A 26,976-nucleotide genomic window follows, 5' to 3' on the forward strand; every position below is an offset into this window, starting at 1 on the left:
TAGAAAATACATGTATAGCAGAGTTTTACTGCCTACCTAAAACACATAAAGGACTTAATAACCTTAGTGGAAAATCAATAGTATCAGCTGAAAAATATTTTTAAAAAATATATGCATTTTGTTACATGAATATTTAAAAACATATGTGTTTGCTCTACCTTCTTTTATTAAGAATAGCCAAGATTTTTTGTATAAAATTAGTAAGAAAGTTTGGAATCATAATATGTATTGGCTATGCCTAGATGTTAAAAGTTTGTGTAGTAATATAGAACATAAGGATGGTATTAAAGCACTCTTTTACTTTTTGGGTGACTCCCCACTGACCCACTTTATTAATAGAACTTACAGATTTTTGTCTGAAAAATAATTATTTTGGTACTTACATATTATCGCAACCAGATTTTTGCGGTTGCGAAATGCGCATACCTCCACAAAAGAGAGTGCATTAAACACTTCAAAGTGTTATTGTAAGTCCTTAGAAGTGCCAAAAACTGTACATAACTTTTAAAAACCGAAACAAGTTCAGAAATCATCTTCCTTTTTTGCGTCCGTTACAGACACATGCTTGAGTTATCATGCCTGCTATTGTACTGTCAGTTGCATTATTTACAGTCTGTGGAAGAAAGTGCGCAGGGAATAGCGACTATCATTACTAAAATTACAAAAAAACTAGTTCGTGTTACAATGAAATGGGGTGAGAAAACCCCACATTTCTTTTTGTATGATGGTGCTTGTGAAACAAAACGATAATACATAAGTTCCCCAATTTTTACTAATGGAGTTCTGTGGCTATGTAAACATTTCTAGTGAAACGGAGCAAGTATATGTTGGGTAACTTCACTTAATGTGTTATGCCAAATTAGCAGCATGTCATTACTCAAGTTAATTGCTGAAACCTTAAAACATAATGCCTGCATTTGTGATGGCTGAAAGTCGGTTGAAACCCATATAATTTAGTTGGCATTTGTGTTGGTATACAATGCTATATTCAGTAAGAAGTCCATACTGTTTTTTTTACAGTTGGAAACATTTGTGTAGAAAAGGAAAACGGGACAGGAATCGGTTTTCTGAAAAGACTCTTCAGAAACAGTGAAGTGCAAAATATCCACCCTAATAATGTCAAGTCATTAACAATGCAATGGTTCTTAAAAGATTAATTAAAACATTGGTTACAAGGACCAAGTTTAGCGAAAGCAAACATAGCATCTCTGTGTTTTCCTTCTGTGAAGGATTCGTTGCCCAGTGTGAAAATATTCCAACACACAGTACGACACCAGCCATAACAACTCATGTGTGCGTCTGTAATGCTCGCGAAACAGGAAGAGGATTTCTTAAATTGTTCCTGTTCCTTAAAGTCATGTAAACATTTTGGAAAGTAGTAAGGACTATGATTAGCAGTTAGAAATCTTCCAGCCATTCATTTGTGTGCAGGTAGGCGCTATTCCCAACCACAAAAATCTGATTGCGATAATACGTAAGTACCATTATTTTTTGTTTAATGGTGAGATTTATCATCAACTGCAAGGAACAGCAATGGGGACAGCTTTTGCCCCTATGTATGCGAACATTGTAATGGCAAAAATTGAAGCAGAATATATATATATATATATATATATATATATATATATATATATATATATATATACACACACACACACATAATTTTTATAAAAGTCAGGTTGTCTATTATTTTAGATTTATAGATCTAATATTTCTATATGATGGAAATATAGAAGTTGTTTAGTCTTTTGTAGATGACTTGCAAGATAATAATTTTGGCTTCAAATTTGATGGCATACAATTGGGACAGAAAGTTATTTTTTATATTAATTGTTTGGAGACAATAGTCCATAGGAAATTTGGCCAGAATAATACTTTTTTATATGGTACTAGTTGCCACCCAGGCCATTTAATTTCTGTATTGCCATACAATGAATTTTTGAGGCTAAATAGATTATGTAGTTCTGATGATGTATTTGAAAATGAATTAATGACAGAAAATATGTTTATAGAGAGAGGGTATGATAGGAAAATGGTGAAAGAATCCAAGAAGAAAGTAATACAATACAGATATGGAGTAACAGTAAGAGATGGTAATGTTTTGGGGAATGTGATAAGGGAGAATAAAATAGGAAGGAAATGTGCAAATAATGAAAGGATAAATGAAGAAGGAAGTAGAGAAGTATATTTTGTTACCACATTTAATATATTGACAGAAAGTATGGTTAAGGAAGTTAAAAAATATTGGGAAATGGTAACAAGTGATAAAGATCTGAGATATTTGGTAAAGAGACGGGTTAAGGTTTCTTATAAAAGGAGTAGAAATCTGGCAGATATGGTGGTACATAATCATTTTTATCACCAGAGGTCACTTTAAATTTTAACCCTATGAAAAACAGAATGGGAACCACAGCTTGTAAAAAGTGCTCAGTTTGTAAACATATAGTAAACACTTTTTCAAAAATCAACTATATAAGGTTTACATCTAGGGACTTGTTACGTGCAACACAGAGGGAGTAGTTTATGCTCTAAGATGTAGTTGTAACCTTTTACTATATAGGAGAAACAGGTAGAGCGTTTAAGATCAGTCTACAAAAACATATACGGGACATTAAAAAAATCAAAAAATGGATAGTCCCTTAGGACAACACTTTGACTGCACACAATGCTGAACCAGATTGTTTAGAAGGGTGTATTTTAGAAAAAAACATGGGTGTCATTGGGAGAAGGCTTACATATTAAAGATAAGTTAATAAAGAAGGAAACTCTTCTTATTTTAAAATATAACACTCTGGAACCCTATGGGTTAAACAAGGAGTGTAATTGGAAGTATGTAATTTAATTAATTGTATGATGAGTTAATTGCTTGATTTTATTGAGTATATAAGATGTGATGCATTGAATTTGTACTCATTGAAGGCCTGGTGCCAATGGGCTAATTTCGTATTAATTCTTGGTGAAACTGCTTTGTGGTCCGTGACTTTATACATTTTGGTATTTTTTGCTATTTTACTACTTTGCTGCTGCAGGTTTTTTTTAGAATGGGTAAGCTAGTCTTCAAGCAGACACTTAAATGGTTGGCAAACTCTATTGGTCTCTATACTGATTTCAGCTGCAGGCTTGTGAGAGACACCAGTCAAAGCACACTGTAAGAGAAGTGGCCATTATTGGTCCATTCTTCAGATTTCAGCTCAGGGTATTTGTGAGGCAGCTAATTGTAGATCTGCAGATATGTTATTCAAGTATTGTGCTGGACATCCTGTCCAAGAGCAGTGAGTTTTGTCTCTGCCATCCTACGTATGACTGCTTTAGCCTCCCCCAAAGGAATTCATTCTACTGCCCAATGAGTAAGCAACAACAATGATCCCAGCAGTGAAGGCAGTACAGCTGTGTGAGCAACTCATCTTTAGTCGATGTGTGAATAGGTGATCACCTCTGCAGTATGTGCTCCCGCTATTCTACCAACAAGGCTTTTTTTTCACTTGATGCCATTTGCTACGATAGGGACTATGGACTCTGATGTTCCATTGTAACCTCAACTTCATTTTTTTTCTGAATTTTTTTTTGGGGAGGGGGGGATCTAGTCATTACTGCCCTAACTTTGCAAATAGAGGAGACTATTGAAAGAGTCCCTGTGGACTTTAAATCCCAAAAACTGGGGACCTGGTTTTCACCAGGTAGGGCACACTTATGAACACTTCATTTCCAAAAAAAAAAAAAAAGAGCTGAGTAATGAAATATGTTCCTCCATCTTATAAACAATACATTGGTCTGGGCATCATTTGGGGATGAGCTACCCTTATGGGGGACCTTGCTGATGTCAGCCTTCAGCAGAACCTGCAGATAAATAATAACACTGCAGTAGTGATTTACTCAAATATATTTGGTTATTAGTGAGTTGCCTGCACAGTTGTACTATCTGAACACTGATGATTTATTTCTGACATTGAAGTAACCATGTTTTATGTTTGTATTTGTGAAAAATATTTGCTGTTAAGGTTGTAGAAAATTTCTAAGAAATGTGATTTCTTTATGCGTAGATGTATATGCAGAGAAAGTGAAAAATGGTTATTTATTACTAATATTTTATGTATTAGCTAATTGTATGTTTCAAGTAATTGGAATATATTTTATTTCTGTAAAATGGGGATTCAAAATGTATGTTTGCTCTGTGTATCATTCAAATACTTGCACTTTTACCCTCTATCAGTGCTGCTTATGTACATTATGTGCCCTAATGTGCTCTACAGTACTAGGCAGTCTGAAATTAAGTGTTGTTGAATTAGCAGCCTGCATCTCCTTACTACATTTATTTATCAGTATTAAATGTTACTGAGAGATATATACTTGTAAATTACTTGCTTAGATGCTTGCTAGTGGCATGGGGCAAACTGGTATGCTTGGGACTTGCTGTTTTATGTGGTCATAGCTTTATATCATATATCATTTGTACAGGCGTTTGAATATTCTGTGTGTGATTTTTCAGGGAAAAAGAATGAAATTGTGATTAGTGAAGAATATGTACCCAACTAAGGACCCACCCATGAGAGTTTTTATTTTATTTATTTAATTTTGGTAAACCAAGCAGAACACGGCTGTCTTTGGATTGTTTACAGGTTCAGCCTGGGAACATAAAAAATTGCCAATTATAAGATATAATTTCAAAATATACAGTCTAACAGTGCATTTAACAGACAATGACTAGATATATAATACAGTTACACAGACATTTCATAGATCAGCTGTTATGATAAGAAAGTATCTTATATCTGTGGGGGGACCTTCCATAGTATGTCCTAATTACTATCCCTCCATACCCTTCTTTCAAGCTGTGTCCTCTGTAGAACCACTGCTTATGGTGTTCTGTCTGACTTGGACAGGTGTGTCTGTATTATATAGCGTAGGTGCTAGGGCTTCATTTTTTTTCCTCGATTTACTGGAAAGTGTGCCAACTCATTAGTTAGAGTAAACTGGCAGGCCCAAGGGCTTGGCATACTGTGCATGATACATGAAGATGCAGCATTCATCAGCAGAGAGTGTATAAACAGAATGTGAACCCATCACAAATATAATAGCAAGACTGAAAAAGGAAAATATCCCGCTTGTAGACTAACCATGCGCCGGGTCCCCTTAGAGATAAACTGATATGATAAGAATTTATCTGGAATTATTTATCTTGTATTTTGAAATTGAATACTTTATTGCTTTAGAGGAATATGTGATCACTCTTATATTTTAGTTTTATTGCTGTGTTCTTTTAAATTAAGGTTGTTACCCAATTGTTTACTTCCTTGTTTAACTGAATGCTTTCTTGCACTATTAAAATAGGTTTTGTGATTCCTACACATCAGGTCTGTTAATATTATTTGGTTTGTATCAGCCGTAGACTTTCAGTGAATCACACACGTACCCTGCAGTTGGATGAAGATGTATTGTGTGTGAGGTATAGCCCTAACCAGAAGCTGCTGGCAGTGTCTTTACTGGACTGTACAGTTAAAATCTTCTACACTGACTCGCTGAAGGTAAGAATGCATAATGGTCATTTTAATATAAACAATGCTTTCATCATCTTCTTCTCTGCACTGATGATACTTTAATAAACAGGAACACGTGCAAAATAAAGTGTATAATTCTATTCTTTCCTATTTGCATAATTCTTTAGGAAAGTTTATATATATTTGTGTGTGTGTATATATGTATATATATATATATGTGTATATATATATATATATATATATATATATATATATATATATATATATATATATATATATAGGCTACGCCAAATTATGTAGAGATTAAAAAGTTGCTGTCACTTTTTTGCGGCGTAAGACATGATAAATTCTGACTTTATTCAGCTTGTATACACTATTTTTCCTACGTGATATTTTGTATGAATGTTTGACCCTGACTGCTGCACACTTAGAATGTCTACTTATTTGTCTGCTTAAAGTTGCATTCCAGTGCCTTTCTGTTTGGTAAATTGCTACTGTTTTTCCCCTGTTGTGAATGCTACATTGTTATAAGCCTTTCCTGCCCCACTGATACTAGCAGCTTCTGTGGTTCAAAGGACTAAGGCAGATAGCATGTGTGATGGTGTTCAGGGTTCTACTCCCAAGATATGTAGGTATTTAGTACCCCTCAACCTTCCCTCAGGAAATACCATAAACTATAACTCCCCCCTGCTGTCACTAGGGTACAAGTCCTTAATGCTCTGTCTAAGGCCAAAACACTGCATCAGTGGACCCAGATAATATCTAGAATGCCTTCTAAATAGCATGAGACAGGGCCTCTGGAATTTCTATTTAACTATAGCCTCCCAACAGGCTTTGTGCTGCATGAATGGAGAATAGCAACAGTCATTCCTCTGCACAGAGGTGGGCCATCTACAGACCCATAAGTCTTTCTAGTCTTATATGTAAAGCCATGGAAAGAATTGTTGTAGAAATTATCAGTAGTGATATAGTAAACCTCCAGACACTGGACCCAACCCAGTTTGGTTTCATCAAGGGCAGACCATGCTTACTCAACCTGGTGGACGTCTTTGAGAAGGTCACCAAAGTAATGGATGAGGGCAGAATGGTTCACACTGCCTACATTGACCTGGCCAAGGCATTTGACACTACGTTAAATCTTCGAACATCCAAAATGTCGAACATTACATGATCGAGACCAAATGTTCGACATTTGGATGTTCGAACATAAAAAAAAAAGAAAACACAGAAAAAAACACTTTAACAGTGTAGGCAGGGGGGCAAGCCCCCCTGCACCCCCACACCCCCCCATTTAAATATACCAACTCCGAGACCGCACTTCAGTGCAGAAAAGGGAAATTCTCCCTATCTGCATCGTACGGTACCGCTGAAAGTCTGTCTTCAAGCACTCAAAATTTCGAACGCTTGGTCTCGACCATGTAACATTCGAAATTTTGAGCGTTCAAAGATTTGACAGGTACCCTTTGACACAATACCCCACTTGGGCTTTGTTGACAAACTCAAGAGGTCGGGTACAAACTTGTATGTCATATGGTGGATAGCCATCTGGCTCACAGACAGGACCCAGGAAGTTAGAATTGAGGAATCCACCTCTGCAAAGAGGCCAGTCACAAGTGGAGAGCCCCTCAGGGATCTGTCCTTGGACTGTTCCTTTTTGGCATTTACTTCTCTGAAGTCAAGGCCAATGTCAGTGGTTTTTGGCTGACTAAATTTGCAGATGATTGAAAATTAGGAGCTGTCATTGAATCCCACACCGACACAAATGTTCTCCAAGAGAGGCTGACACAGACAACTAATTGGTGTCAGAGCTGTGGACTACAACTAAATGTCAAGAGCCGTGGACTACAACTAAATGGCAAGAAATGTGTAATAGTATCCTTCAGTAAGTCATCCACCCCTGGTAACTATCATATTGACAACACACCCCTTAGATTTGACCCAGTAGTCGGGGACTTAGGGACACAGATAGTAATCTAGCATTTGACCATCACATGTCTACAATAGTGAGGAAATCCGTCTATGTTGTGCAGCTTATAAACATAGGTATGGCATCTAAGTCCAAGGAAGTCATTGTTCCACTGTATTCGGCATTCATCATACCTATCATTGAGTACAGTGTCCCCTTTGGTATGTACCTAACCAGGCATATCCAACAATCGGAACGTCCACTGAGGTTCCTCACTAAAGGAATACAGGGCTTAAGTAAAATGTCCTATGCAGACCACCTCAAGGCTCTATCCCTGTATTCTGTTTCCTACAGGCTTTTGAGGAGGGAGCTTTGCCTGACATACAGGGCATTGTCAGACCCCACTCTGATGGACCTCCTGCATATCCGCAAAACAAACAGCACCAGGATTACCTGTTCTAAAGACTTTAACCTTGCCTGTGATATAAGGACCTGCTGGAGAGACGGGAATGTTTCCCAGAGATTACCCCATCTCTGGAACAGGCTCCACATCTATGTAAAGCAGAGTTCCTCCCTAACTCAATTCAAGTGCAACCTGGACAACTTGATGGAGAACAGGAAATTCATCCCTGGTTTGGCACCTTTGTCTCTAATGGACACAGGCAACTTGTAAATGGTTCATCTCCCAGGCCCAAGCTTGTAAATAATTTATCTCCCAAGCCCCTGCTTACACTTATCAAGAGTATCATAACTTGTTAGAGATTTGGGATACATGGCTAGGCTTAAAAAAGCCCTTGTGGTGGTTAGCCTAGTAAAACACCTGTGAACCTATAAAGCACTGCTGTCCCTGCTGCTTGAAGCACAGTGGCACAGTGGATAGCATCGTCACCTGACAGCAAGAGTTCCCCCAGTACTCTTTTTGGCTGGGGTGCCTTTTGTGTGGCATCTACATGTCCTCCCTGTGTTTGCATGGATTTCCTCCAGGTATTTCACTTTCCTCCCACATTCCAAAGCTATGTAGGAGGTGGATTGGACACTTTAATTTGGCCATAGGTGTGAATGTGCGTGAGTATGTGGTGTGGATGAAATACCACAACAGGCCTAGCCACCTGGTGGTGTTAACTTTGGCTCTCGATGATTGTCAGTGTTGAAGTGACACCCTGACCCTATGTGCAGAAATGGGGAAAAAGGTGTTGTGGATGGATGGATATAGTTTTTCCTTTTCCCATCATAAAAGCTAAATTTCTGAAATTGTAACCTATGTTGGGTCATTGACCTGTTGCTCAGAGTGCCAAGACTAAGAGAACTTTGACTTGCTACAGGTGCTGAAGTCGCAGAGCTCCTCTATTTGCTTTATTTGTTTGGATCCTTCTTGAGTTAGTCTATTATAACCGGTACAGAGCTTCACCCACCCAGTGTCTTTTATTCTATTATTCCATTATTCCAGAGACCTTCAGAATCTATACAGTGTTAAAAATCTAGGTTTCAGGCTTAAAATAACTTGCACCAAGCACAAATAAACACATCTTGAGCTGCAGTACACCCCTCACCAAATAAGTAGGCATTTTCCCATACTGTAGTAGTAAGCCCACAAAACAGTATCCTAAACAAACCGAACTCCAAGCAGTTATGTTACTTGTGCCCCCTCTCAGTTATTCTTGTCAGAACCATGGTCCAGCCCTTCCCCACAACTTCCATAGCCAGCCTGACTGAAATGGGTATCTTGAGACAGTGTAAGAATTTTCATGTTGTCTGACTATTATGTACTACTCAAACAGCATAAGACATAACATGAGAGATATGCGTATGTAATGTCCTTGGAGGCAAAAATCCCACACGCAGTAAACTTGGACACCAAAACTCTTTGGCAGTACACCACACACCACATCTCACCAAGGCCGTGTCAGTGCACATAATCCATCATACGCTGAGGGTCTAAAGATTAACTTGCCTTAACCTTAAAGACTTCCAAAATGAAATGCAGGCACAAAGCACACTGAGCAAGTTTAAGCCCACCACCTCACATAGCATAAGCAAGTTTCGAAAGTCGTGCATGCCGAGCCCATACAGTAGGCATCTACCTAACCAAACATTCTAGTTATAGGTGATTCCATTGGAAGACATACAGATGCACCCTATAACAGGCTGAATAAGGAATGAGTGACTGTTAGTTGCTTGTCCGGTGCCAGGATCTGTCAGATCACGCATGCACTCAGGTCCTTGAACAACAAGTGCAGACATGACTCTCTTGTAGTACATATGGGCGTCAGTGAATTAAGATGTAGCTCACTGGAAGAGTGATGTGATGGGGCTCTCATACAGTGTGTTCCAGGCAGGTGTGAGCCTGGCATTGAGCAGCATTCTAACTTCTCCACATGTACTGTGAGAGATACCGCAATATGAGCAAAAAATAATTGGCTACATTTTTGGTGACATTCAAAGGGAGTTCAGTATTTTGTCAGCCTGGAAGAATATGATCAACAGTTCAAGCTCCTTCATCAGGGATGGTCTGCATCTATCTACTCTCTTGCTTTAAATATTGGCAAAGACATTGTCCACCCCCATAGTGCTTTTTTTTAAGCATTGCCAACTCATATTAACAGTACATCCCTTAGGGTTGACCCAGTTGATTGGAATTTGAGAACTTTTTTAGATAGTGTCCTAACATTGGAGCAACATTTGTCTACCCTCATAAGAAGGCCCTTCTATATTGTTCCGCTTATAAGCAAAGGGATTGCAACAAGATCTTGAGATATCATTGTCCCCCTTTACTCAGCCCTCATTAGTGCATTCATTGAGCATAATGACCCCTTTGGCATGTATCTTTCCAGACACATGCAACAGCTGGAATGCCCACAGTGTTACCTTACTAAAAGGATGCAAGGCCTAAGCAATATGTCCTACATGAAGATGCTCAAAGCCCTGTCACTGAACTGTGTATCCTACAAACTGCTAAGAGGTGACCAGTGTCTGGCATACAAAGCATCCTACCACCCAATACTGATGGACCTGCTGCACTTCAACAAGTCAAGTGTCATCAGAAATACTCAGTCCAGAGATCTAAACCTCTTCTACAACATCAACAGAACAGTTTGGAGGGACAAGCATGTCTAGCAGAAGATGCCCCTGCTTTGAAACAGACTCTTTCTATGTAAAACAAAGCTTGTCCCTATCCATATTCAAATGTGACTTAGATCTGTGGATGTGTAGTAGAAGATTTACCCCAGGACTGCCCCATGTACTTTTAATGGACAGAGGCAGCTCCTTATCCCACCCATGGTCCCCTCACATTATCTACGGTATGATACCAGTTATTCTTATTAGGGGTAATATTTAATTATCGACCATGGGATAGGTAAGGCCAATCTTAACACCAGTCAGGCTAGGTTAATTCAAGCACCAAAAGAGAAACTGGCTAGGCTTACATTGATCCAGAAGGGCAGTTAGCCTAGTACTTACCACTTGACACACTGGTTCATGGGTATCTCCCTGCCTGAGCTTGTGAAATGCTGCTGCTAGTGTAAGAGCATGTCTGTATCTGTTCCTTCGGCAACAGAAGCTGATTTTGGAGCAAAGATTTGTAACCTGAAATAGCTACCAATATGTAGATGATCTCGTAGAAACTCTATGATAAGCATCTTTATTCATTCACACATCCGTAGTACTCTGTAGTAGAGCAAGGGTATATATGAATGAGAAAGTTTTGTTCAAGGTGGTAGTAGCAAGTTTTTTTTGTGTTGCATAAATTCTTCAACATCTGTATTGCCATTGAAATTTCACATCATTACTTAGTTTAAAGAATTTGAATGTGCATTTTCTGTAATGCTTCTAATTTTTTGGAGGCATTTAATTTGTGTTAGTAGTTGTATAATCACAAAATTTTAGTAATTGTGCAGAACCCAGCAGAGTAATTTTTGTGATGCATAAATTCCAGTCCACATGTCTGTATTGCCACTGAAATATGACATTATTATTTGGCTTAAATAAATGGAATGTGCTTTTTCAATAATTCTTTCGATTATCTCATGGTGTTTCATTTGAGAGCATCACTGTGCAGGCAAATGTCCAGAAATAGGGACAGATTTTGAATATTGCTCTTATAAACTTAGAAAGTGTTTTTGTATTAGCATGCATTTTCTGAAGTGTATGAAGTCTGAAAGTCAAATGACTGTTCTTATTTAGTGACATCAATCCCCAGTGGTTGTGCCAGAAAACTCCAAATTTTATGAGGAACAGCCAAAACTATGAGACAAAAATCCGGAAAGTTGAGAGGTATGTTCAGTGGAGCTGATGTTTTTATTGTCCTGTTTTGAGGCTACAGACATCTGTATCAGTTTGTGCTGATAAAACATATACTTGGGCATACCTGGAATGTTGATTGGAAGCTGTAAAAAAGAAATTCTGAATTTTTGAGAACCAGAGCTACTTTATATTTTGCTGTTGATAACATCACCATGTGTACCCTTTATATCTTGCATGGACTGAAATCAAAGGATCTTCAGCTGTGTCCTGTTTCACCACTGGAGAGTGCTTTTGATATTTCCAAACCTTCTTCTTAAACAAGCCCCTACTCTCTCCTTGGTTTTCATTTTATCATTGATGTTGAAGGAATGACACAAAACAACAAGAATGAACCTGTACATACATCTCATGTCTTTTCTGTTTGAAGAAATATGATTTATCTATTCAAGTCTTGTACTTTTCACGTGTCCTTCAAGATTTTCAGTAACTCTTAAACACTTTTGTGATTTTCTTTGTTTTCTCTACTCCAGCTCAGCTTTTCAGTGGTTGTGAAGTCAGTGTCATTGTTTCAGATGTGTTATCTTGGCAGAAAGTGGTTTTACAGGATGAATACCTGTTTCTTATATTGCTTTGGGCCTTGTGATCAGTTAGAAGATTGGTTGACTATAAGGGCAAGGTACCCATAGTGTGTAAGATTAAAAAGCAAAGACATATGGAGAGTGTTTGCCAAAGAAGCAGGAATAGTAACATTTCTCCTGCACTTTGGAAAAACAGTATTCTCACTTTAGATCCCCTTTGTGGGGAAGATTGACATTAAAGATACTGCCTGCTGCAGTCCATTTAATAACATAGGTTTATTTCACCTGTTGATCGACCTGCTATTAGTTCTTTTTTTAAAGGCTTAACAAATTTATCATCATTTATGGTCTCATCAATGAAGGTCTGTGCAGAGCTTTTGACAGTTGTTATGGATAGGATTTCTATCTCTTGTTTTAGAGGAGCGGGCCTTAGCCTCTGTGATGGTAAGGAGGCATGACTTACTTGATCACCCTAAATCCCATCACAACTGACGAGTGTCCCACTGATTTCTTGTCATACTTGATATCAGAGATTTTTTTTAATTGAGTTTTGCTTCCATGCCTGCTTAACTATCCAGTCTCCAAGGAGCTGTCATCCAGGCAGTCATTTGGATCTTTATACTCTTGCTGACATCTGGGCAGTGAGAACATTTTGTGTGTGTACCCCTGCCCCTCCCCCCACTGTGGTGATGTGTGAGGGCCACCTGTGACCCCCTCAGTCTATGAATGTGTGCTCTCCACATGCACGGACAGGGTTGCCATTTCTGGCTTGGGTAGCCATGCCAACTTCCTTCCAATCCAGCCCCCCCCCCCCCCCACTGCATGACAATCTTCTGCTCTCCAGATCAGGCTTGACATTGGAGGTGTGGAGCTAGCCTGGTGAGAATCACCATCCTCCCAGAGGATGGACATGCCAAAGTTCCTACCATGTGCTGTCAAGTTCCTAAGCCACTTGTTAAAACCAGAGTGCATGAGCTGTAGTTAGGCTTTATCTTTCTGCACCACTGGTGCAAAGTAACAGTAGAGGGTTTTAATTGCCAGTGCCTTGTCTTGTTTTGATGATCACTGTTGAGGTCATTGTCACTGCAGATGAAAAAATGGTAGCAGATTTAATGATGCTCTTGCTATCTTTCAGACAGTTGAGACAGAGAGATGGGAAGTTGTTGACATCGCTGGTTACTTAGCTTTATAAGCAGTGAGTTTCACCAGTTAACTAAAACCTTTGTTCCATTTAGTCAAACGATGGCCATCGCAGAGTAGACTCTAGGACCTTTGATACTCAAAGATACATTAGATGGCTTTCCCAAGCTTCAGATTTTGAGGATGCCCTCTTTTTCAAATGAGTATAATGACCACTTTTTGAGCCTGTTTCTTTGAGAGAGTGACAACCTCTGCTATGTTTCTTTTTCTGCAGTGTCCTCTAGAGTAGGTATTCCCTATACTGATGAAGATCCCATCATTTCTGGTAAGACGTGCCTTAGGGTCCACCTCATGGGTAAATTGTTTTAACTGTGGCACTGTACTTTAGGGTAACACTGGTAGCAATTATGGTGGCCTGTAGTAAGTGTTCTACAGTGGTCATCTTGGTAGACAGATCCACTCAAAAATTCTCAGCACACCACAAGTCTGTCTCTCACTGACTTTGGGGAAATTACATTCACATTGGCAGTGATACATATAGTCTCAACACTTTGATATTAACAGTTTTGAGCAAAATGCATGATAGAGTCCATCGATGTGAAAGACTAAAGCAACAGAGATCACCTGTGTTATTTGTTTGTCTTTGTTTACCAGGAATTTCCGACTGGGTAATCCCCATTTTCAGCGAAGCCCCGAGGCAGAAAGCTCCATTTGCTTATATTGCATTATACTAAGTTCCAGTTAAACACGGAGTTGTTAAATTTCTGTTTATATTTATACACAAACAGTAGTTACATTTATACATTCTAAGATTTTACAGAGGTGGAAGTTAGTAAAGATTGAGCCCACATGCAACTTAGTGGATTATACAAGCAGCAGATATCTATAAAAACTGTTTTGTCATTTCAATGAGAGGCTGAGAGTATTCTGTTTAAGGAGAGTATTTGGAGAGTATTGTACAATGAACGCAGTCTTAACCTTGTGATGAGCATGTGCAGGATCAGGATTGGTTAAGGTTTATTGGGGAAAAAAAAAATTAAGTGCAGGTTCTTCCAAGCAAAAATAGTCTTGTGGTTTAACCAAAAGGACACATGCCTTTAACTACGTTTTATAGCAAGTCTTGTGCTACTGAGTAAGAATCTGTTGTTGGTAGGCTTCTCTGGATTCATCTGCCAGGAACAATTACTAGCTTCTCTTCTCAGGTCTTCCTTCACTTTGGTTGACTTTCTTCTAAAGCCACTGCTCTTGACACCAACTCATGTTTCACAAAAGGGCAAATGCTCTGTGGTTCAGCTTTTTTCAGCCCTTTTTATATTGCATTCATTAGCTCATTAAACGAGCCTTCTATCACTAATACAGCCAGATGTTTTCTGTTCTTAAAAGAACTAGCACAACTTAACAGAAATATTACTCATTTAAAATAAAAAAAAATCACTGATTACAATGAACTCTCTATATCACTGCCACAGACATTATTTATAGTGATTATATTATACCCTGCCATAGACATTATTTACACATCTTTTATGCACTTTAGGGTCATTTGTACTTTTCTAAATGGTGAGAACCCCCATATTGTATTTGTGTGGTTATGTATGTATGTATGTGTGTGTTCATGTCCTGTTGATCTAAAACACAGAACATCTAAAAACAAATAATCTAACACTTCAAAAAAAAAAAAAAGAGAGAGAAATAGAAATGTTTTTAGCAATCAGCCATTTTACCTGTAGTGCATACTCTTCTTGAGTCTAATGTGGAGGAATTAACTGCATGTTTGATAGCGTCTCTTAATATTACTGTCGTTATTAGCACTTCATTTGCTCTTCACACTCTGAAATCTTTAATTTGGAGTTATTGTGAGCACAGTTTTCTTGTGCCTGAAGTTGTCTTTATTTACCTTTTATCTCCTGGTTTGGGTCATCTTATTGTTGTACATTATATCTCTCACTGCTGTTCTACCCTTGTTTGCTGCTTTGGAACTTGCCTTGATTACATTTCTCACTGCTGTTTTACCCTTGTTTGCTGCCTTGGAACTTGCCTTGATCACATTTTGTAATTCTTCTGTATTGGTAACTACTCTTTGACTGTGTACTGACATCTGCACTTCATAACTACAAACTACTGCCTTCAGTCTGTGGGTTTTAATTTCACACAATTATTACTGAAGCATTTGTTCTTGGATCATTTCTGGATTTTTGCAGTTTATTCTCTACTGTATTTATTTTTTCAGTATTTTTATTATTGGTTCTTAGCTTGGAGGTCTCAGACTTCATTTATCAACATCTTTGTCAGTGCTGTTGTCCCCTGTTTACTTTTCTGTGCATTTTGCTGTAAGCCAAACATCATCAAGGTTTGGCTTGTAATTTCCCACTTTTTGGGTAATCCTGCTGGCAGCTTGCCCTCAGCTGGCCTGAATTCCAAAGTCTTGGGTCCTGCGTCGGCTGCTGTCGCCCCTTCCCTGATGTCAGGTCATCAGGGGTATAAAAGAAGCAGCTGACGCCATTTTCTTTAGTTTTTCTTGCCTCAGATGTCAGGTGCCCCCAAAAGGGTAGCCAAAATTTATATATGGATAATTACATGCACCAATATAAAATTTACCTTCATCTACAAGCAAATACACCACATAGGTTGTATAAATCAGAGAAGGAAAGATAGGTTCCATCAGAAGAGAAGGGGGATGGTGGGTGGGTAACCTGGACTGCAGCAGTGAATACACTCGAACATCTACATTTATGGTAAGTGTATACAACTGTACTTTTTCTGCTTCTTTGATTCCCATCTACGTTTATGGTAAGTGTACACAACTGTACTATGTTCTTCGTGTTTCACTGTTGCAGTCATTACATTTGGCTAGAGTCCCAAAGCTAAGGTTGGGAGGATGGAGCTAAACAGCATTAGGAGCAGCTATGAGGCCCTGCAGAACTGCAGTGGCAAAGCCTGCCCTGGATTTAGAGTAGAGTGGCAGATGATAGTGCTTTGCAAAGGTGTGCACTGAACTCCAAGCAGCAGCCTCTAAAATGTCCTTGGTAGGTACTCCCCTGAGAAAGGCTGCTGAAGTGGCTGCAGCTCTGGTTGAGTGTGGCCTAATGCCCTTAGGTACTGGCTTGCCATGGTGTACATAGCAGAAACGAATGCAGTGGCCTATCCACTTTGAAATAGTCTGCTTTGAGATAGCCTTTCCTTGTGATCCTGCAGCATATGTCACTAGTAATTGTTCTGTCTTTCTGAAAACCTTGGTTCTGTCCAAGTAGAATCTAAGCTGTCTGTGTACGTCCAAAGAATGCAGAATTCTCTCCCCCCTTGTTCTGTGGATTTGGATAAATGGTTGGCAGGTGAATAGTTTGGTTGAGAGCCACAATGGACACCACCTTAGGCATAAATGTTGGGTTTGTCCTCAGAGAGACCCTGTCTGGATAAAAAAATGATAAAAGGTTCAACAGCCATGAGTGCCGGTAGCTCTGAAACTTGTCTTGCAGAAGTTATTGCTAGGAGCAGAGCTGATTTCCAAGATAAAAACTTTATATCAGCAGTAGCAGCTGGCTCGAAAAGAGGCAGGGTGAGTTTTTCCAAGACATAGTTGAGGTCCCTTGGAGGTCTTAAATTTTTGGCTCCTCTGAGGTACTGCTTTAATAAGGGATGAGAAAAGATTGGTGGCTCTACATTGTAATGAGCCAAAATGGTAGAGGCATGAATTTTAATAGATGAGAAAGATAGGCCTTTGTCCAGCATCTCAGTTAAGTATTGCAAAATCTGAGGAATATTTGGCACAGCTGTATCAGTTCCTTGTGCCTGGTTCCAAGCAAAGAATCTCTTCCATTTTCCAGCATAAGATTTTCTAGTACTAGGCCTTCTGGCTTCCAAAATGACATCCATCACAGCCTTACTGAGAGGTGTGTTTTGTATGACTACATTAGTCGCCATGCTGTCAGGTTTAAAGTTCTGAGTTGGCTGTGCAGGATCTGACTGTTTTGCTGGGACAGTAGATGAGGTATTTGAGGTAAGGTCCAAGCTGGGCATTGAGACAAGCTCCTAAGTATTGGATACCAGTACTGGCGGGGCCAGTCTGGGGTAATCAGTATCATCTTTGGCTTCTCCTGTCTGACCTTTAGGAGTACCTTGGGGAGGAGAGGCAGAGGGGGAAATGCATATACTGATACGTTTTTCCAGCTGAAAGATAGGGCGTCCACTTTCCATGCTTGTCTGTGATAAATCCATGTGCAATCTTTTTAGTTGGTAGTTGTGAGGGGAGGAAAATAGATCTATGTCCGGGCATCCCCATTTCTTTGTTATCATGCTGAAGACTTGTGGATCCAGGTGCCACTCATGAGGATCCATGAAGTTTCTGCTTAGTTCGTCTGCCAGAGTATTTTTCCTTCCTGGCAGGCATTGTGCCTGCAGATGTACGTGGTAAGTCAATGCTGTGTCTCACAAAGTCATGGCTAGTCTGCATAGGGGGTAAGAATGTGTGCCCCCCTGCTTGTTTATATACCACATAACCATGGTGTTGTCTGTCTTTATCAGTAGTTGCCCTGGATGAAGTAGGTCCTTGAAGGCTGTCAGGGCATTTTGAACTGCTAGCATCTCTTTTTGATTGATATGTAGATGCATTTGGTTTGAGGTCCATGTGCCCTGAATGCATCTTCCTGCCATGTGGGCCCCCAGGCATAATCTGATGCATCCGTTGTTAGTGTCTGCCTGGCTGGGGGTAATGTAAATGGCTGTCCCTTGTTTTGGTGACAAGCCTTTGTCCACCATCGAAACTCCTGTTGCAGGCAGGGAATGAGAGTAATCAGTTTCCAGGCTGTGGCAATGTTGAGTCCAAATACTTTTCAGGCACCATTGAAGTTTCCTCATATGCAGTCTTGCATATGGAATTAGTAACATGCAGGATGCCATGAAGCACAAAGTCTGCAGAATTTTTCTTGCAGATAACTGGGCCTTTGTTGCCAACATTTTGAAATAGGTAGTCAGTTGCCTTTGTTTGTCTGGTGTGAGATAAGCCATCTGGGCAGTTGTATTTAAGCTTGCACCCAGGAATATTATCTCTTGAGAGTGTACTAGTACACCAGATGCTGTAGAAGAATGTCCCTGTTCTCTGCTTGAATTAGACAGTCATCCAAGTAAGGATATATTTGTATTCCTCTTTGTCTGCAGAATGCAATTACTGGTGCCAGGCACTTTGTAAAGACTCTGGGCGCAGTAGATAAGCCAAAGGGCAGTGCAGAGAATTGGTAATGCATTGAGCCAGCCTTGAATCTGAGGTATCTTCTGCATATTTGTCTGATTGGGACATGCAGGTATGCCTCTTTTAGGTCTAAAGTCACAAGCCAAGCGTTCTTGCCCAGCATGGGCAGAAGCTGCTGCAAAGTCAGCATCTTGAATTTTGGTATATCCAGGAATGTGTTAAAAATAGATAGGTCCAGTATTGGCCTCCAGGCCTTGTCCTTTCTGGGTACCAAGAACAGTTTCGAGTAAAATCCTTGCCTCTGCTCTTGCTCTGGTACTTGTTGAATGGCCCCCATGTCCATGAGGGATGAAACTTGTTTTTTTGCCTCTGCCCATTGATTTTTTGGCAAATCTGGCCAGCCGTTTGCCTTTGGCAGGGTATGGAAATGGAACTTGTAGCCTTGTGACACGATATTTAGGACCCACTTGTCCTGGGTTATAATGTGCCAATTTTGAGAAAAAAGTGCTAATTTTCCCCCTAAGGGTGCTGCCAGGAGATGCTTGGTGCAGGCAGGGGGAAGTCATTAGGACTGTTTCCTGTATGGTTGTGATTTGTCTTCTCCAACTTTGGAGGTAGAAGCCCCCCCACTGCTTTGGGCAGTATGAACCTTGCACCTGGGATCTGCCCCTTTGAGGTCTGTCTGACACAGGAAAGGACCAATTCTTTGTTGGCCAGTGTCTACTAAACCTAGGTGGCTGTACTTGTAAAAAAATCTTTGAACGTTTGCATAGATTTAGCTTTGTCCTCCATTTTCTTTTAGTAATACCTCTTCTGCCTTAACACCAAACAAAGTATCATGCTGTAAAGGTGCATCTAATAATTTAACTTTAACATGATCAGGCAGATTTTGTTCCTTTAACCAAGCATGCCTCCTAATTACAGAACCTGTGACTGCGGCCCTGCAGGAGGCCTCTAAAGAATCAAAACCACATTGCAAAGTATGCTTTCCAACTTGTTCAGCTGCATGCAATAAATCCTGCATTTCCTTATTTTCTGTTTAAGCAATACCATGACATGTTGCTGATATTTGAGCATATGAAACTGACAGTTTAAGGCCCTTATAGCCAGGGTAGCAGATGTGTAAACCTTTTTTCCCCATCTATCCAGCGCCCTAGAATTTCTGTCAGAGGGGGTAGGGTTCTTTGCAGCGGAAGCCTTAACTCCTTTGGGACCCTGAGAAATAGTTTCTGGGTCTGCAGCAGGGTTTTTAAAAAGGAATTTATGAAAGTCAGGAACCCTGTAATATCTGTCAGGCTTAACAGGAGCTGGAGGTAAGGAGTCAGGGGTAAGACTAGACTCCGAAAACACATCATCTATAATGTCTAACACAGGTGGGATGGCTAGTGGCTTATGTTGAGGAATCCCTGAGCCTCTTTTTAGATTCTGAAAAATCTTGGCTCTCCCAGTGGAAATGCTCCCTCATGGTATGTAGGGTTTCCCCAAAAGAATAGTCCTCTGGAGGAGAAGCTGAAGGTATAGATTCTTCAGCATCAGAATCCTCATGGGGGGAAGAGAGCATTCCTGATCAGAAGAGGAATCAGAAGAAATGGAAACCTGATTTGAAGATTCATAGTCAGTCTCTTGCCAAGGCCTCTTATCAGGAGGGGGATGGGAACCCCCTGATCAAGGTAATAAAGTCTTCGGCCATTTTGAGTATCTGTTTTTTGGGCATAGAGGCCTGACCACGTGACTCTTGAGTTTGTTTCTTTGCTTTGGAAGGTGCTTTAGTCTTTGCCTTTGAAGCTGAAGTTGGTTTGATGTAAAAATGTTTAGGTCTGAATACACCCTCAGAAGCCTGTGCCTGCTCAGCGGCTCTGGACCCATCTGAAAGGATAATATCCGAGGCTCCAATACCTCGAGTTTCCAGCGTCATGGCAGACTCAATTTGGGAGTCGGTAGCGGCCTACGACTCTAAAGTAGCGGGCGTCAGGGGTTGCGAAAGTGCCTCACTGAGGACCGGCGACTGGCTTAGGAGAAGCTTCGTCGTCTGTTTTGGGCCTCGGTTGTCTCTTTCCTTTTCTTTGCGTTTTTTGTGAACTCCGGTAGTCGGATGGCTATCAGATGACATTTCTGGATAATTAAACCGGTGTCCAAAATAGTTTAAAGCAAAATCATACAGACGCTTAATAGTGCGTTGGTTAAATCTTGCACAAAACCGACAACCAGAAATGTTATGATCAGGGCCCAGGCAAGGAATACAGTAAGAATGAAAATCCTTATGAGGTATTTGCTTCCCACAAGAAATACAATTATTAACTTTTTCTCACATCGGTCTGGAGCAAGAAAAAAGTTTCCCCAATGGGGTACTTAGCTATATTGAAGACTTCGGATCTAACACGAAAGTCTCAGGAGTCGGCCGACCAGCACTTGCGAACTGCTTCTGCTTCGGGCACCGAAGACATGCTTCCCCTCAGAAGTCAGCAGTAGTAGAGCTAAGAAGAGCTGCTGAGGGGGGGGTTCTTTTGGGGGGAGAGGTTAGGTCACCCCACATAGCTTACAAGCTGGTCAGTTCCCTACTTAGCCAACTCTTGTTGGGGAATGGATGGACAGCCAGGTTCCCAGTTGGGAATGAATGGACCATAGAACTGTACCCTAGCTCAGGAATGCCCAACTCCCTGTTCCCCAGGAGTAAGTGGGCCATTGGGGTGCAGGTAGAATAGTCGGTGAGTGAGATTCTGCAGGGGCTAAAAAAAAATGTAATGCTTTTATTATTTCTTTCAATCAAATGTTGTTTTGATGCCATTTTATTGTCTTAGTTAGCTCTTTTGGTATAGATGTTAACTGTACCACAAGATCTGCTGTTTCTGTCTTAGTTTCTTTACTGGTTTTCATTGATTTATAATTCTGTTGTTACTTCCTGCATTTTTTCAATTTCATCCATTTTGTTATTTTCATTTTTATTTTAACTGTTAATTTTCTCTCAGTCATTTAGTCATTGATCCTTTACTGTATTGTGTAGTTGGGCCCTACATTTGGTATATCCTGTCCCTTCAGCTGCGTGCACGTTCCCAGGAATATTTTTACTTTGTTAGAGATGCTGCATCCTTAAAAATCAGAGGGGTGGCCATTGTGCGTGCTTGGGCTAAGAAGCATGGGTTTTCAGTTTGGATTTCTTTGCACCACCATGAGATGAAATACCCTGGTATTTTATGTTCTGCATTGTTATGGGATGTACCAGCTGTTCCCGCTAAAATCTTCAGGCGGATGACACAGGAAGTCATGGATGTTCATCGTGCATACAGCTGCAGTCATAACAGATGGGTTATCCTGCCGTCAGGCGGGTCCTCGGTCGGCCGAATTCCAAAGTCTAGGTCCGGCGTCGGTTGTCGTCGCTTCCTCCCTGACGTCAATGCGGCAGGCGTATAAAAGAGCCAGCCGACGCCATCTTCTTCAGTCTTTCTTGCCACGCGGTGCCCGAAGCAGAAGCAGTTCGCAAGTGCCGGTCGGCCAGCTCCTGAGATTTACGAAAATATTTCAGCCGAAGTCTTCTTGAAAGCTAAGTACCCCGTTGGGGAAACTTTTTTCTTGCCTCAGACCGATGTCAGACAAAGTTAATAATTGCATTTCATGTGGGAAGCAAATACCGCATAAGGATTTCCATTCTTTCTGTATTCCTTGCTTAGGCCCAGACCACGACGTCTCGGCCTGCCGTTTTTGTGCTAGATTCAACAAACGCACTATTAAGCGTCGGGCGGAGTTCGCCCACCACTATTTTGGTAAAAAATTTAATTACATTATGTCGTCGGATATTCCGACTCCAGTTTTGAGTAAAAGACGCAAAGATAAGGACCGACATACGAGGTCCGCGACTTCTACCAATACCACGCTAAAGCCGACTACCGGTGCTCCGGTTCTCAGCGAGGCGCCTACGCAGCCCCTGAGTACCGATGACACTTCATTACCGGTGTCTTCTGTGCCCGAGGTCGCAGGCTCCTCGGCCCCATTCCGACTACAGATACCGACGCCATTCTTGGCGGGGAAACTCAGAGTTTAGACAGGCCTGCCACTTCTCAAGGTGTCTTCAGGCCTTCCTCCTTTTCCATTAAGGCTTTCACAAAATCTAAAGCAGCCATGAAAACTAAAAAAACAAGGACCACAGACCCCCTCGCCCCATGCCTAAAAAACAGATGCTCAAAATGGCTGAGGATTTGATTACTCTTATCAGGCGTTCTCAACCCCCCTCGGACAAAAGGCCCAGATTGGAGGAAGACTACCCTTCCTCAGATCAAGCCTCTGTTACCTCAGAACATTCTGAGGACCAGGAATATACATATTCCCCTTTTGAAGACTGTGATGCAGAGGAGTCTATTCCCTCGGTCTCCCCCCCCCCCCCCCGAGGACTATTCTTTTGGGGAAGCCCTACATACCTTGAGGGAACACTTTCACTGGGAAGGCCAAGATTACTCAGATTCCAAGAAAAGGCTCAGGGATTTTCTCTTGCTTCCCCAGCACAGGCCTCTGGCTATCCCTCCTGTCTTAGATATATTAGATGATGTGTACACAGAAGCCAGCCTCAACCCAGATTCTTTACCTCCAGCTCCTGTTAAACCTGACAGGTATTACCGGGTTCCTGATTCACACCAGTTCCTGATTCACACCAGTTCCTATACAAAAGCAATGCTGCTGACCCAGAAACTATTTCACAGGGTCCCAAGGGAATTAAGGCCTCTACTGCTAAAAACCCATTACCTTCAGAGAGAGATTCCAGAGCTTTAGAAAGGTGGGGGGGAAAGGTGTATACCTCGGCCACTTTAACCATGAGGGCATTAAACTGTCAGTTCCATATGTTAAAGTATCAACAGTTTTTGTTATCTCATTTGAAAAGCAAAATGACACAACCTGAGCAACCAGATTTAAAGGAGTTGCAGGATTTGTTGCATAGTGCAGAGCAAGTGGGTAAACATACCTTGCAGTGTGGTTTTGATGCTTTAGAGGCCTCATGTAGAGCTGCTGTTACAGGGTCTGTCATACGCAGACATGCTTGGCTCAAAGAGCAAACCTTACCAGATCATGTCAAAGCTAAATTACTAGATGCACCTCTTCAAAAAGATGTATTGTTTGGTTTTAAAGCTGAGGAGGTACTAAAGAAAATGGAGGAAAAGGCAAGATCAATGCAAACAGTGAAAGATTTCCTACAGGTACAACCTTCACGTTTCAGCAGAAACTGGCCTTCAAGAAATTGGTCCTTTCCAGCCACGGACAGACCTCAAAGAGGCAGATACAGGCGCCCGAGGGGTAGAGGGCAATCTCAAGGATCATTCAGAGCCAGACAATGGCAAGCACCAACCCCAAGAGGTGGAGAAGATAGATCACAGTCATTCAGAAAGCAGACACAATGACTTTCCCCTTTGCATGCCAAACAAAGCTTTAATGGCAGCACCTTTAGGCGGAAAACTGGCATTATTCTCAAAAAATTGGCATATTGTCACAAAAGACAAATGGATCCTGGACATTATAGACAGAGGCTACATATTCCACTTTCACACCCTTCCAAAAATGAGAGGCATGCCAAACCTGCCACAAAATCAAAGGGCAGAGGCACAAAAACAAATTTCAGCTCTCATGGACATGAAAGCTATTTAAGAGGTACCTGCACAAGAACAAGGTCAAGGTTTTTATTCCAGACTATTCCTGGTACCAAGGAAGGACAAAGAGATTGGATACCTATTTTAGACCTATCCATCCTAAACACATATTTACATGTACCAAAATTCAAGATTCTCACATTACAGCAGCTTCTTCCCATGCTGGGCAAGGAGTCTTGGCTGGTAACATTGGACCTCAAGGAGGCATACCTGCATGTCCCTATCAGACAAGATTGCAGAAGATACCTCAGATTTCTTGCAGGTTCAACCCATTATCAATTCTCTGCATTGCCCTTTGGCTTATCTACTGCGCCCAGAGTGTTTACGAAATGCCTGGCATCAGTAATTGCCTTCTGCAGACTTCAAGGGATACAAATATACCCATATCTGGACGACTGCCTGATCCAAGCAGACAGCAAGCACATACTTCTGAAACACCTGGCGTTTGTAATAAAACTGTTGAACTTTCTGGGATACACAGTCAACAAAAAGAGATCAAAACTAATACCCTCTCAAACAATAATTTTCCTGGGTGCCAGCTTGAATACAAACACCCAGATGGCCTACCTCACGCCAGAGAAGCAAGGGCAATTATCTCAATACTTCAGCAAAATGGCAACCTTCACCAGGCTGACTGCAAGGAAAGTCCTGCAGGCTCTGGGATTCATGGCATCTTGCATCCTGCTGATCCCATGTGCAAAGCTGCATATGAGGAAACTTCAATGGTACCTAAAAAACCTATGGTCTCAACACAGCCACAGTTTGGAAACAATTATACCACTCATTCCATGTCTTCAAAAGGAATTTCTGTGGTGGGCTCAAGCATGCCAAAGAAACATAGGTCTCCCCTTCTGCATACCTCAAGCAAATCAAATCATCACAACAGACGCCTCGGACTACGCCTGGGGGGCGCACATGACAGATCAGTGCATTCAGGGAAAATGGTCCCAAAAAGAGAAGCACCTACACATCAATCAAAAGGAAATGCTAGCAATGCAAAATGCTATTATGGCCTTCAAAGACCTACTGCATCCAGGCCAGCTATTGATAAGGACAGACACCACCACAGTGATGTGGTACATAAACAAACAGGGAGGAACTCATTCATACCCCCTGTGCAGACTAGCCATTTCCCTTTGGAACACAGCTCTGGAATTGCAAATCCAACTTCAAGCACAATTCCTGCCAGGGAAGGAAAACACACTGGCAGACAGCCTAAGCAGAAATATGACAGATTCACATGAATGGAAGTTGCATCCTCAAGTTTTCACAAAGATAACTCAGGCATGGGGACAGCCAGACATAGATCTCTTTGCTACCCACAGAAATTACCAACTGAAAAAATTTTGCTCAAGGACCTCTCATCCACAGGCCTAGAAAGTGGACGCACTTTCTTTCAATTGGACAACATTGACAGTCTATGCCTTTCCACCTCTCCCTCTGCTGCCCAAAGTTCTATTAAAAGCCAGAGCAGAGAGGCCAAACATGATTCTCATTGCTACAGACTGGCCAAGACAACACTGGTATCCACTCCTGAAGAGCCTGACACATTCCCCACCATGGATCCTGCCTCTAGTGCCTCTTCTGTTGTCCCAGCACAACTTCAAAACTCTTCACAGCCAGCTAAAAACCCTCAATCTAGCCGCATGGAGAATCCCTTGATTTCCCAACAGACCCTCCTCTCCAAGGAGGTGCAGGATGTCATCTTGGAGGCCAGAAGACCTTCTACTAGAAAAGCCTACTCCGCCAAATGGAAACAGTTTTGTGCCTGGAATCAGAAAAAGGGCCAGAATCATTGGGTAATAAATTTACCTCAAATATTACAGTACCTAGCTGAGATGTTAAACAGTGGACTTTCCTTCTCCTCCATCAAGATCCATGTTTCAGCCATTTCTGCACAATACAACACAGACCCTTCTTTATTCTCTCATCCTCTCTTAAGACAGTTCCTCAGAGGGGCTAAGAATATAAAACCCCCAAGGAAACCACCAGTCCCTGCTTGGGACCTCAACTTCATTTTGGAAAAACTGACCCTGCCTCCATTTGAGCCAGCTGCTTCAACAGAACTACAATATTTGTCATGGAAAACAGCCTTCCTTCTGGCTATCACCTCAGCACACAGGGTTTCGGAAGTACAGGCCCTCATGGCTGTGCAACCTTTCATCATTTTCCATCAGGACAGAGTTTCCTTATGAACCAACCCTTCCTTTATGCCAAAGGTAGTATCCAGTGTATCCTTGAATCAGACTATCCACTTACCTACCTTTTACCCTAACCCACAAAACAAAGGGGAAAGACTACTACATTCCTTGGACATTCACAGACAACTTCGTTATTATTTGGACAGGACAAAGCCATTCAGAAAATCCGAGCAACTCTTTGTGTCCTATGCTACAGGTGCTCAAGGAAAGGCCATCTCCAAACAGACAATCTCAAAATGAATAGCCCACTGCATACGCTTTTGTTACTCATTTCATGGAAAAACTGTGCCTTCAAGCATCAGATCCCACTCCACAAGGGCCACAGCTACCTCTGCAGCTTTCCTCAGGGGGGTTCCTACCAAGGACATTTTGGAAGCAGCCACTTGGAGTTCTGTGCACACTTTCTCCAAACACTATCACCTTCCACTTTACTCTAAATCTAGAGCGGGCTTTGCCACAGCAGTCTTGCAGGGCATCCTTGCTCCTCCTAGTTCCACTTAGTGCCTGCCACCCCTATTTAGCTTTGGGATTCTACCCATCTGTTATGACTGCAGCTGTATGCACGATGAACATAGTACAGTTTTGTACCTACCATAAATGTA

The 26,976-nt window shown here is 41.2% G+C and overlaps 1 protein-coding gene across 1 annotated transcript in view; it reads left to right on the plus strand.

The window, feature by feature from the left end:
• WDR3 (WD repeat domain 3) overlaps positions 1 to 26,976 on the plus strand; it is a gene marked incomplete at its 5' end in the record, with an annotated part of 1,037,507 nt that overhangs the window by 507,029 nt on the left and 503,502 nt on the right. Inside the window, 1 exon segment of the mRNA XM_044071482.1 lies at positions 5,381 to 5,522. Within this exon segment, the coding sequence (XP_043927417.1) occupies positions 5,381 to 5,522 (142 nt within the window).

The sequence above is a fragment of the Protopterus annectens genome, chromosome 5.part0 (assembly GCF_019279795.1).
Source record: "Protopterus annectens isolate FY-2018-M chromosome 5.part0, PAN1.0, whole genome shotgun sequence".
NCBI lineage: Eukaryota > Metazoa > Chordata > Ceratodontiformes > Protopteridae > Protopterus > Protopterus annectens.